Source organism: Clupea harengus, chromosome 10, assembly GCF_900700415.2.
Source record: "Clupea harengus chromosome 10, Ch_v2.0.2, whole genome shotgun sequence".
Taxonomy (NCBI): Eukaryota; Metazoa; Chordata; class Actinopteri; order Clupeiformes; family Clupeidae; genus Clupea; species Clupea harengus.
The window spans coordinates 28,274,317-28,286,360 of record NC_045161.1 but is presented as its reverse complement, the minus strand read 5'-3'; the positions used below and the strand labels follow the sequence as shown (position 1 = coordinate 28,286,360).

The window sequence follows — 12,044 nt, the reverse complement described above, 5'->3', positions numbered from 1 at the left end:
GGGGCTGATTGCAGGCGTAAATGGAATCACTGTGGACCTTAACGCACTTACGGAACTGTTTCTATATATTATTTATGAATTAAAACTATCAAGTGAATTAAAACTATCGAAGTGTGAAAAATAGTAAATAGTGAAGAGTAGGTATAGTGAACAGCAGAAGGAAAGGCTTACTTTCGCTGCAGTAAAGGGGGACTCGAACAATACATCATGAAAAAAAAGCCCTTAACCCTCTGAGTTAACAACATGTAAATAGATGCAGAATAAATGCAGAAAGGGCAAGAGGTCAAATCAAAAAGCGTTTCCTTTTTACTTGACATTTTTATTGAATGACCCTTCATATCCAGTCTTCAAGCCCGTGCCAGAGACGCTTAGCGGGCTCACTGGGGGGGGGGGGTTAGAGGCTAGGGGGGTTCATTAGCCCCACACCGGCCGGACTTCCTCAGCGCAGCGCAGACCAGCTCCGCCATCCTTTCACTCCCAGTCCTCAGCGAATGACAGATTGACACCACAAATCACAGAGGAAAAAAAAAAGGTGAAAGACAGACACAGAAAGAATATCAAAAAAGCTGAAATGCTCAGAGGATTATGCAGTGAACTAGAATTATCTTTACTCTAGTGCACTCTTTATTTTATTTATTATGTTTCAGAGGTATGTAAATTTAAAAATGGTGATCTGTCTCCCCCGTCCCACGTCCCAATGGAAAGATGAGTTGAATGGGAAAGTGGGAGATAAGTGCCCTCTCCATTGACTGAAAGCACTGCTCAAACGAGGGGGAGGGCGGCAGGGGAGAACAATTCCCGCTGTTAAATGCCTGACACTATAAATCGGAGGGTACTCCTGTGTTGTAGAACATGAAGAGGCCCTCTTTGTTGTGTTTTTTTCCCTGTGTGTGTGTGTGTGTGTGTGTGTGTGTGTGTGTGTGGGTGTGTGTGTGCGTGAGCGTGCACTGGGCCAAACCATCTGCAGGGCAGCTCTCACTGGGTATCACTGCACTTCCCAAAGCCTTGGTCAAAGACTTTGGTGGTTTGGGGGTGTGGGTGGGGGGGTGTACCAGCCTGCTAGGTTACAGCCGGTACAGTAAAACTCATTGATTTAGCCCACTGTTACCATCTTGGGGCGTCTCTCTCACCCCTGCGCCGCTCGCTTGTGATGTAAATATTATCTTACGGCTCACTCCTAAGCCTCCCACACATCAGTAAGCACCTTTGTGATGGGGATTAGCATCCAGCCGGGGTAGGCTAGATTTCGCCGGGACTCCCCCCTCCAGCGGCTCCCTCTCGAGGCAGCCAGCGCCGGAGACGGGCCGCTCATTTCCAGACGCTCTGCCCCCCGTCTGGTGTTGGGGCACGGCACCCAGATCTCACCCGAGCCTCCGCCGCCTCAGCAGTAAGAATGTTTAAGTCTCACTGAAGTACGGTTGGGAATTGGGATTGGTGCGAGCGCTTCCAAACACCACGGAAAGCGTGTTTAATTTTTTATGGAATGCTGTTTGAGTCTAGCGCAAGCGTTCTCCTCGAACACGGAAATAGTGTCTTACTCTTTGGGAAATGTTTGTAACCAGTAAAAGCACTTTCCTCCAGTATAGACCTAATTCTTAAACATGTTCAATTATGTGAATAGAAATTAGCGTCCTTTATTTTAAATGTTGTAGAAAAACCCTTACTGACCCTTAATCATGGAGGAGCATTTCTTTTTTTTATCCTTTTATTTTAGATTTTAAAATAAAAGGTAGTTATCTCGAGGTGTTTTGCTGCCCCAACCCCAACTCACTTGAAAGGTCAAATGACTGGTTCAGTGGCGTGTCTCACTCCCAGCGGAGAATAGGTGTTATCTCCTGCCGCTCCGGCTCGGCTATCTGATCCCGTCTTTTGGCGGTGGCACCGCGGCACTGCTGCGGTCTAAGCTGTCCAGCAGGCAGATGCTCAGTCAGGGCCGCCTCGCCCCTTCTTTCACTTCCTTTGTTGCTTTTAACGGCTCCTAGACCATGACGAGTGATTGATTTTTGGCATGTTACAAATAACACTTGATACCCGCATTCAGGCTCCCTGACAACTCTTACCCCCCCCCCCCCCCAAGAGATGTTGTCATTGTTGTGTTTGAGGGTGGCCGTTGCAGGCTTTTTCAATGGACCTCTTTCAGATGCCGCGTACTGTACTGTACTGCATAGCTCTGTTTCACTCCTGGGAACTGTCTGTTCATCCATGTAGCTTGGCAAAGTCCAGACTCAGCTCAGATGTGGGCAAGGTTTTCCTTGTTTTTCTGAGTTTTTGTCAAGGGGATGGGTATAGGTAGTATCTCGTTGTCAAGGGGATGGGTCAAGGTTGTATCTCGTTCAAAGGGGCTTCTGTCACTGCTGTGACGTGACTGACGGTATGTTGACTAAATGACAGCTGCCCTTTTGGCCGAACAGGATATGGGTAGCAAGGTCAAAGGTAACAAAGAAAAGGCCCTATTCATTAAAACAATGATGGGGAAAAAAAACTGTCTAAGGATTGTATTTGAAATGGTCTTATACGGGATGAACACTATTCTCTTGTTCTTCGTTGCAGATCAATCGCGCTCCAAGCTTCAGCACCGATCAGAGGATCGATTATGATGTGAAGAAGGGGGCGCTGCTCAATGCCCTGAAACTGCTCAACATCAGGTAGGCTCCTCCGCCGCTGCCGCCGCAGAAGCACAGTGCAGTGCAGTGCAGCGCAGCATAGCATTGCCCTCGGTTTGATTTCTCTGGAATCATCAAACGCAGTCTCCCGAGCCCCATTATAGAGAGAAGGAGGGAAGAATTAAACAAAAAGCACACATTTAACCCTGAGATGTCCAAGGCTTTTCAATGTTTCACGTGCTATCGATTCGCTCGTTCCGCAGCAGAAACTTTGAAATCTTTTGGATGTTTCTAGATCTTTCTTTTTTTATTGTGTGCAGAGATGCAGTTTGAGGGAACATTTGGGTGTCTTGCAATGGGGGATTTTGTTCTGTCACTGTTGAGAAACTTGTGTGCTTACCTTTGTGAGCGAGCTTCTAGAACTCTGTTAGCTGACTTGACATGCTGTAGCCTCCATGAATGCAGATAATTCACGATGGCTAGAGAAGCTCAGTTACGCTTCCCTCTGTGTTTGTAGTAGTTTGACAGGAAAGATTTAGTCGAGATGATGAATGACCACTAACAACAAAAATAGCATGAATTAATGCATAAAGCTTGGATATGATATTTCATAAGAATATTGAAAATGTTTTGATTTTATATTTATATTATTTAACAAGGCCTTGTCTTACTTTCAGAGATCTAAGACACCTCTCTGGAGAGTAACTGATCTCGACTGAAAAATATAATGAAAAATATTGCTCACACACCTTGTGGACTCTTTTTTTTTATTAGGTAAATTTGAAGTTGCATAACCCATTTTTTATTTTATCAATGTCATATTTTGTGCAACTGTGCTTTTATGCAGACTAGTCTTCTATAACACAGTAATAGACACTGACAAATAGACAGATAGACAAAACTACTGTTACTTTTAAAAAGTATTCATTTCTATGTTTCTAAATAATTTTGTGGTCTTGATTAAAATCTCTAAGCCAGGCATGGCATTTTCCTCGGTTTCATACTTTTTCCCCATGAGATGTGCAATGATGTGGCATGGCCATATTGAAGTAAGGTTTGCAGGTTTACCTGTGTCACAGTCTTAACCCACCGCACAGGTTTACCTGTGTATTAACCCACCGCACAGGTTTACCTGTGTCTTAACCCACTATATTTCAAATCGCTCCAGTACAACCTGTATGATGATACTTCACTAAGTTCTTTCCTCTGCCAGGAAAAATGTGACTAGTTTCCTCTCAATAAAAGGAAAGTACTTTTACCTTTGCCCAGTCAAGATTCTCCAGTGAATAGTGTGGACACCTCTTTTAAGATCAATAGCTCGATGTTTGGTGAGGTCTTTGCACAGTAAGGGTTTTCAGAAGAAAAACTAAAGAAGAAAAAAAAGGTGATGTGGACACAGGAGTTCTCCCCATAAATCCTGAACATAGCCTGGCCTCTGCTGCCACAGTGCAGTTACAAATGTAAAGGGTCAGTGAGCTTTCTTTGTTTTCTTTACCCCCCCACAGACAGAACAAATCCTGTCAAAAACAAAAGAAACCCCTGCATCTCACCTTGCTAGAGGCTTCTGTGCGTTCTATGCTCTCACCGCCGTGTGTGTGTGTGTGTGTGTGTGTGTGTGTGTGTGTGTGTGTGTGTGTGTGTGTGTGTGTGTGTGTGTGTGTGTGTGTGTGTGTGTGTGTGTGTGTGTGTGTGTTGCGGTGATCAGGGCGAGCGATAAGAGGCGTAACCTGGCCCAGCAGAAGGCAGAGGCCCAGCGGCGGCTCTACGGCCACGGCTCCATGAAGAGGCTCTCGGCCGGATCCTCGGAGCGGGAGAGGCAGCGGCACACCCTGGAGCGCCGGAGAGAGGAACTGGTACGCTACGCTTCACAGATGACCAGCTGTGTGGACACCACCTTTTATTTATCGATCTTTTTTCAGATGTGCACTATGTACTGTGGAGAAACAAACAAACAAACAATAAATAACTGGAGGGGTGGGTGAGCTGATAGTGTTGGTGAAAATGATCAATTTAGATTAAAATACATTGTAGCTTTAGAAACGTTGTAGCAGTGGTTATGTAACAAATAAAAGAACCAGTAAGTTGACACATTTAGTGTTTACATTAACTGTTGACAGTATCGTAGTGTTTCGTGTTGGCCCGGCTTTACTGTATAAGTACTGTATGTACTTTTGTAAGGACTTTTGCATTAACTGTGTGAATGTCTTTAAAATCCTTTGAAGACTTTTATTTTGAAAATGAAAGCATGGGAAGAGCTGTCTTATGAATACCCTAAAATGAGGCCATTTGCTGCTACGTTTCTCATAAGCCCAACAATCAAGTAAATGAACCAAATCACACATTTGTCCTATTTATGGAGTCCTGATTTAAAAACTCACAATTACATCAAAATACATGTTTCAATGCCCCAGCTTAAGATCATGTTGTGTAGCCTGTTATTAAACACTAAATAGTAATCAAGTAATCAAACGCCACCGATGACTGAGATGTGTTCATCTCACCAGCCACCATCTCAAACGACCCAGATGCAAGGACAGTCAGAGCGCTAATCATATTGATGAGGACTGGCAGAGACTGTGGATGATTGCTCTGGCTTAAAAGTGAAAGTCCAGGCGACTACACAAGTGTAGTGTAATGTTATTTCCGTAGGTGAAAACAGAGTTTGACACAGAAATATTGTGCTTTTTATCGTCCATGAGAGTAATCTTAGCATCCCTGGTCCCGCCCACACGACACATAGAGCGCACAACAAAAACACAGTTCAATACATACACATAACTGATGATAATACGTAATGATGTGGGCTTTTATCGTCTTATAACAGAGGATTCACCTTAAACCGCTGAAACCAGGATAGTAGTTCCAAACAGCACCTGCCTGAAGTCTGCATGGTCTATGGTGTCAGCTGATCCTTTGGAGAGCAGTGTGGGTATCTGATCACCAGATCAATGATATCGATGGACCCCTATTTAACAGACTGCCATAACTTTTAGAGTTTCGACCTCTGAATGCCTCGCGCAGGTTACAACGTGGGTATTCTATTATTCATGATCTTAGTTATTGCAATTTTGGCTCCCAGCTTCCTAAGCAGGTGAGAGCATTGTACCATAAGGTGTTGGTTTTACTGTTTTATTAGTCGATCTATCAGCTGGAGTTAAAGTATGCAGTAATGCATCCCCTGTACGGCTCAACTGGGGTTGGTCATGGTGAAAGGTGGCTGTAATAGGCAGTACACCAACACGTCTCCGGCCAGTTGCCTTGCCGACAGTTGCCCATTTATGTTTTTTTTTGTGTTAAAAGGAATAGCGGTATTAAATCTGTAAGAATCACGAGCTGTCACCTGTATAAACAAAAGTTGAGCACAGGCTTTTTTATCTGCGTGGTGTTTGCTCAGTTCTCTACTCTCTGACCTTCTATAGAAAAAAACCCAAACACTGTTGCATTGCTATTCTGAACTACGTTTCCTGACAGCGTTGTTGAGAATCCCCTATCCCCTATAGTTGAGCATGAGATTGTCTCTATCATTTAATGATGGTAGTTATTCAATGACACTTTGGGGAAAGGCACTCAAGAGTGGATGAATCTTGGCACAACGGAGTTAATTTATTCCCCATCTTTCCCTTCTTCTTTTCTCTTCTTCGTTTCAGAAAGAGAGACTCGTCCAGGTCCGCAAGCAGATCTCCAGGGAGGAGTATGAAAAGAGGCACCTGGGGAACTACAGGTAAGAGTTGGACGCGTAACCAGCAACCTCATAGTTATCCGCCGACTCTGAGCCGGACCTGGGCCAGAGCTGAGCCAGACCTGCTCCAGTCATCTCTTATGAGGGAGATCCTGTGGGAGAGCCTTTCTGGCTCCTCTCTGTTTAACGGGGTCGTTCGTGGAGCACTTTTCTCTCCTGGGTATAAATAACACAGAGAGAGAGAGAGAGAGAGAGAGAGAGAGAGAAAGCGTATTTTTCCCCATGAAGACAATAAGAGTCAAAGTGAATGGACCCCCCTGACTTGTCCCAAATGGAATAGACCTGGGTCTGCTAAATCTGGGCCAACTCTGTTCTAGCTGACTGTCTATGGGAACTGCGATGTGGAAGCTGTCTAGCTGCATATGTGCACAGTGATTGATGTGAAGGCTTAGCTCGCTGCTGCCACTTTCATCAGGGCACTAGTGTTGCATGGCCAGATTTGACTCCCCCACTTGGTGATGAGCTGAGCTGAGCTGAGAATACAGTGCTCAGTTTAGAGACCGTAATTAGTTAGGGAACGGTAGTCAAAGTCAGCATAGACAAGATGGGCTGCCCACATTAAACCTGCCCACAATTTGACAAAAACGTCCCTCACCTTTGCTGTTTGCTGTTTGAATCTGCATCGCTACATTGAGCTCTGGATTGATGTGGAACAATGACTGTAACAAACAGTGTATCGTCTGTGGAGAAGTGGAGCAACCGCAGGTCTAGTGCCCCTGCTGGCTTGCTGGCTGCAGCACAATGTGTAGCTCTGCGCATTCCCATGTGTTTCAATGACAAAATAGCCTATTTTCCACGTCACTTTTCCTGTCTAAGTCTAAGTGTCTAAAGTTAGTTTCCCCCAAGCTGATATCTGCAAACATTTTAACAAAATTATTCTACAATATCGTAAGAAGGCGAAGATACACTTGGCAATAAAGTGATTGACAGACTTCGCTAGAAAAGACCGTCTACAGAACGGCTGCAGCACCTGCATCGCGTTATCTTACATTAAGCGCTTTCCTCTCCATTGACGCCCATTACATTAAGCTTTTTCCTCTCCATTGACGTTGTTTACAGCCATTGGTTTGGAATGTTTCAAATGGATGAAACACTCTCTATAGTAATTTACCCTCCGAGACGAGTAGATATTTCTACTGCTGTTCTTTCCTCTGCATTTTGCTCCTGCTTGTGCTGGAGAGGCTCTTTGTTGTGGAGGTGGGTTACTGTTTGTAACCTCCAAACAAGCCTTCTCAGCGTGGGACTAATAAGGAGCCTGATACTCTAAATGCGCAGCAGCAGGAGTTGATTTAGGTACGCTCATTAGCGGAGGCTCCTAACTAACTTAGCCCTTCGCTAAATTAAACGAGGTTCAGACGCAGGCGCTCTAGTTCAAAGTCAGTCCGCCACATGTGGTCATTACTGCCTCCATCACTCATTATATACGAGTGGGGGTCATCCAGTTTCTAAGACATGTGACCCTGCACAATTTAAAGTTGCCTTACAATTAACGGTTACCGTCGTGCCGGGCTCTGTGCAAGTCCCTGCACACACAAAAGCTTTTTCACCACCCGACAGAGGCAGAACTGACCTCCTATTCAGAGAAGAGGAGAAGTAAACATGGGCATGATCACGACCAAAGGATAGTTTATGCCTAAATCAAATAATATTTATAATAGTTATATTTCAGTTATATTGTGGAAAACATGTTGTTTCATCATATACAGACTAGAAAAAAACCGAAATTGAGTCAAGTACACATCAGCCTTGAAGGGTGGCTTTCAACTCAGGCTTCATTACTATGGCACTGGATTTTATCAAGCTGCTAATTTATTCAGCGAGTAAATAGGCTAATCTGCTGGATTGTATTCCACGATGACTAATCTACCTCAGTGTTTGTGATCAGCCTTTTAGTTCACCAGTGCAGCAACAGCGGGAGCCGCGTGTCTCCACATCATCACGTGCACTTATTTGGGAGCATTCGATTAATCCAAAAACAAGCCTAATGTTTGATCTGCATGCATCCTCATGTGATGCTCTATCGTTCTCGTGCTCTGAGGTATGAAATGCCACAGAACAATGGGCGAGTCGCTACATGAGCCATTAGAAAAGGCCAGGCACACAGCGATCAAGACAAGAATTATTGCCGACAGAAATACTTGGACTAAGCAGTATTAGCACGTTAGTCTGGATTGGTTATCTACAAACATGTCTCAGAAAGGTGCAGCCTTAGTCCATATGTGACCGATCGAGAGTCTATAGTCTCCAGTTTCATGTTGGGTCTTGTTCAAGGATTGTGAAAGAGACTGGGTTATAACAGAGATTTCCCCAAGTCAATCAGTCTTTTAACACCTTTGGTGTTTCATTCATTCAGGCATGCAAATGTAATTTATTTATTTTTGGCCTAAAGCAAACAATAAAGGAATTTAGAGATTTACTATGAAGATATAAAAGGTGGTTTATTCTACTCTAGTCTCCTGTGAGTTTAGAATAAACATTCAAAGCCGTTAGTTTAGTCTTGGGCTTCAGACACATGTCTAACATGGAGTTGGAATATCAGCCAGTTTGAAGTGTGAACTAATGCATCGTACATAAATGTTTTAAGTGTACTTTTAAAGAACTGCCGAGATGTGTCTGACGCATAAAAATAACCTAAAGGTTTTTCCTATCACCAATCTTCTTTTCTCGCTTGTCATTCTCTCTTCATCACTCACTCTCTCCTTTGTCTTTCTCTCCCTTTCTGTTTCAATCTTGGTCCCTCTTGTCTTCCCTCTGTCTCCCATTCACCCCTCCGTATCACACCATCGCTTTCTCTCACTCTCTTTCTCTCCATCCTTCTTTTTTTCTCGTCCTCCATCTGTCTCCCATTCTCCCTCCTCTCTCCCTATCCATCCCATTTCACTGTCTCCCTCTCTCCCTTCCTCTCCCCATCCATCTCTATCTCTCTCGCTCTTTTTCTCTCCCACACTCTTTTTCACCCACACTCTCTCTCCCTTCCTCCCTCTCATTCTCTCTCTCCTTCCCTCCCTCCTTCTCTCTCCCTCTCTCTCTCTCCCTCTCATTCTCTCTCCCTCTCCTTCCCTTCCTCCCTCTCTCTCCCTCTCTCTCCTTCCCTTCCTCCCTCTCTCTCCCTCTCTCTCTCTCTCAGACGTATTTACCCCCCAGATGACAAGCTGCTCTTGGAGAAGTATGAAAGCCTCCTCTCAGCTGCCTTTCAGATATTTCTCGCCGGGCGAGCGGCCTCACTTCAAAAGGAAATGAATAATCCTCTGAAACGAATGAAGGCATGTACCTGAGACTCGGCTGGCTTTAGTGCTCAGCCGTGCACACACACACACACACACACACACACACACACACCTTTCTGTCTCTCTCCCTCTCCTCCTCTATTTAGATTCTCTTTCTTCTGTAGAGTAAGAGAAAGAGAATGGGCTAGATAATGTGTGTGTTCTTTCACCATGTCCTTGTATAAAAGCCCTTTAAAACCTTCATACAAAACCCCCTTAAACACACACAGACACACAACAAATTACTTTTTAAATGTTTTATGACCTCTGACAAGCCGTCTTTGTCTTGGGCGGTTTTGTCAAAGGCCTCTCCCACCACCTTTTTCATTTCGCTCAAGTTCATCACCGCTCTGTGTGTTTTTCTTTGAAAGCCCCAGGATGTTGGTTTTAAAATAGGGAAGACGGAGGAGTGTTCCAAGGCTGAGACGGGCATCTGGGTATATGAATGAGCCGTTTCTGTTTTTTTTTCTTTATGTGCAGGGAGTGTGAATGGGCAACACTTTAGAGCTGAATAACCTTCACTCTGAAAAGCTTGTTAAATGTTTAAAGTCACAAGGCTGCTCCTGCGCTGTTGGTTGAAGAAGCGCTTTGCCGTTTGGGAGGGGGTGATGAGGGAGGGAGAGCAAAGGCGGGGGAGTGTGTGTATGAGTGTGAGAGAGAGAGTGTGTGTATGTGTGTATGTGTGTGAGAGAGAGAGTGTGTGCATGTGTGGAGGGGGTTAGTTGCTGTCACGTTGGCAGGCGCCAGAGGAAGAGCTAGAAGCAAGAGGTGCCATGTTTGGGACGAGCCCAGCGGCCGCGTGACGCCGCTCCCGTGGTGCAGAAGCCTGCTTAGGCTTGGGGAGCGATTGGATTGGGCGATCGGGCAGCGCGCGTCCGTGCCAACCCTTCTTTAGCCCCTGACCTTTTCTTTCACCAAAGCCTCTTCAGACATAAGTGCTCTCGCGCCGCGCCACGCCGTACCGGCCTGTTCTCTCCCCGGCTTGCCTTTTCACACCAGCAGCGTTTAATCTTGATTTTATTAACAATGTCAAGCTGCTCGCGAACACAGAGGGGATTAGAGGCCAAATCTCCGATGCTGTGGAAGGAAGGCCGTTGGAGGGCCTCTTTTGGGGTGTTTAATGGCAGAAATGTATTAGGGCAAATACTTCATTATGAGATTTGGGAGTGCAACAGACATTTTGGCTTTCACTACACACAGTTATAAACATCGTAGGTCCGCTGGGGTGAAGAGTCTATACACACAGCAGTAACATACACACAGTCGCAAAGACGCTAGCGCTGGGCAGTATTTTCGAAAAATATCGATATATTCGATGAAGAAGATAGCATATGAGAAATGACCATATCCATAATAACGAGTATCCATTTTAACATCTAACCGCATTTCTGTGGTCTTTCTCGTCTCAAAATACTTGAAAATGTGCGTTTAAATGCTATAACATTAAAGTATTTCTCCAGGGTTGATTCCCCCAACAAAAAGCCGCTTAAAACCGTATCGTAATAATTCAAACCCACGGTTGCAAGTGAACAAGATTTTTTTCTGTGAATATTTCGATTAACGCCACTGCTTAAATAATATTTCAAAGTAAAGAGGTCATACAAGGCAACACCTGTGGTGGACCTTCAGGACTTGGCTGCTAAGCCAAACCATTTTCCAAATGAAGAAAATAATAATACACTCATAAAGTAATATTTTCAAACACCTTCCTAACACCATTCTGTGCCACTGACTGAACTTACTTACATACTTTACCCTACAGCTCTGTGATGTATGCTATGTGTGTAGGCTTACAATTGTCTTATGTGTATTCTTTTTTTAAATCCAGAATTGTGTTTTATGTTCGAAACACCCAAACATATTTTGGTCTTTGGTCTTTGACAGTACTTAAGATATCCTGTCTTGTATGCAGTTGAACGCATTAGATGAACTACTTAGATATGACAATATGATTTGTTAACTTTAAAGTACTGATGCACTGATTACACATTATGCTATGTAAAGTTTAATTATCGTTTTGCCATTTCTCCTCAGCATATTCAGATGATTATTTTATTTTTATTATTATTATTATTATTTTTGTATCTAGATCACCCAGCCTTAGACACATAAACAAAGAGAGACTGAGTGGTTTTACTGTTTCAATGGTAACAATGACATGCATACTCTGTCTCTCTGAAAATATTCATTCTTCTTGGACATGTCTTGAATATTAAAATAGGAAAGAGATTATGAATCACCATTCTAAGCAACATTATCTGTTAATCTATGAATTTATCTATTAATATTGAGATTCAATTGAATTCAATTAAATGTTATTTATACAGCACCAAAACAATACAACTGTCTCAAGGCGCTTTACAGAGCCCAGGGCCTGAACCCCCATCAATCATAATCATAAGTTCAGTTGCTGTTCTATTCTAGTTGTTCTATGTA

General features: G+C 43.9%; 1 protein-coding gene and 1 long non-coding RNA gene across 2 annotated transcripts in view; one reads left to right on the top strand and one right to left on the bottom strand.

Annotated features, from left to right (window-relative positions):
• Positions 1 to 2,655: 2,655 nt before the first annotated feature.
• Positions 2,656 to 4,216, bottom strand: LOC116222052. The gene is made up of 3 exons (XR_004164425.2): positions 3,863 to 4,216; positions 3,275 to 3,318; positions 2,656 to 3,161 (listed from the first exon to the last, which is right to left on the bottom strand). It is a non-coding gene; the product is annotated as an uncharacterized LOC116222052 (long non-coding RNA).
• A 162-nt stretch (positions 4,217 to 4,378) lies between these two features.
• Positions 4,379 to 12,044, top strand: part of ttll7 (tubulin tyrosine ligase-like family, member 7) — a 22,414-nt gene continuing 14,748 nt past the window's right edge. The window contains exons 1-3 of the mRNA XM_031574712.2: positions 4,379 to 4,456; positions 6,251 to 6,324; positions 9,470 to 9,605. Of these exons, the coding sequence (XP_031430572.1) occupies positions 4,382 to 4,456; positions 6,251 to 6,324; positions 9,470 to 9,605 (285 nt within the window). The 5' untranslated portion in view covers positions 4,379 to 4,381. The remainder of the gene's footprint in view (positions 4,457 to 6,250; positions 6,325 to 9,469; positions 9,606 to 12,044) is intronic.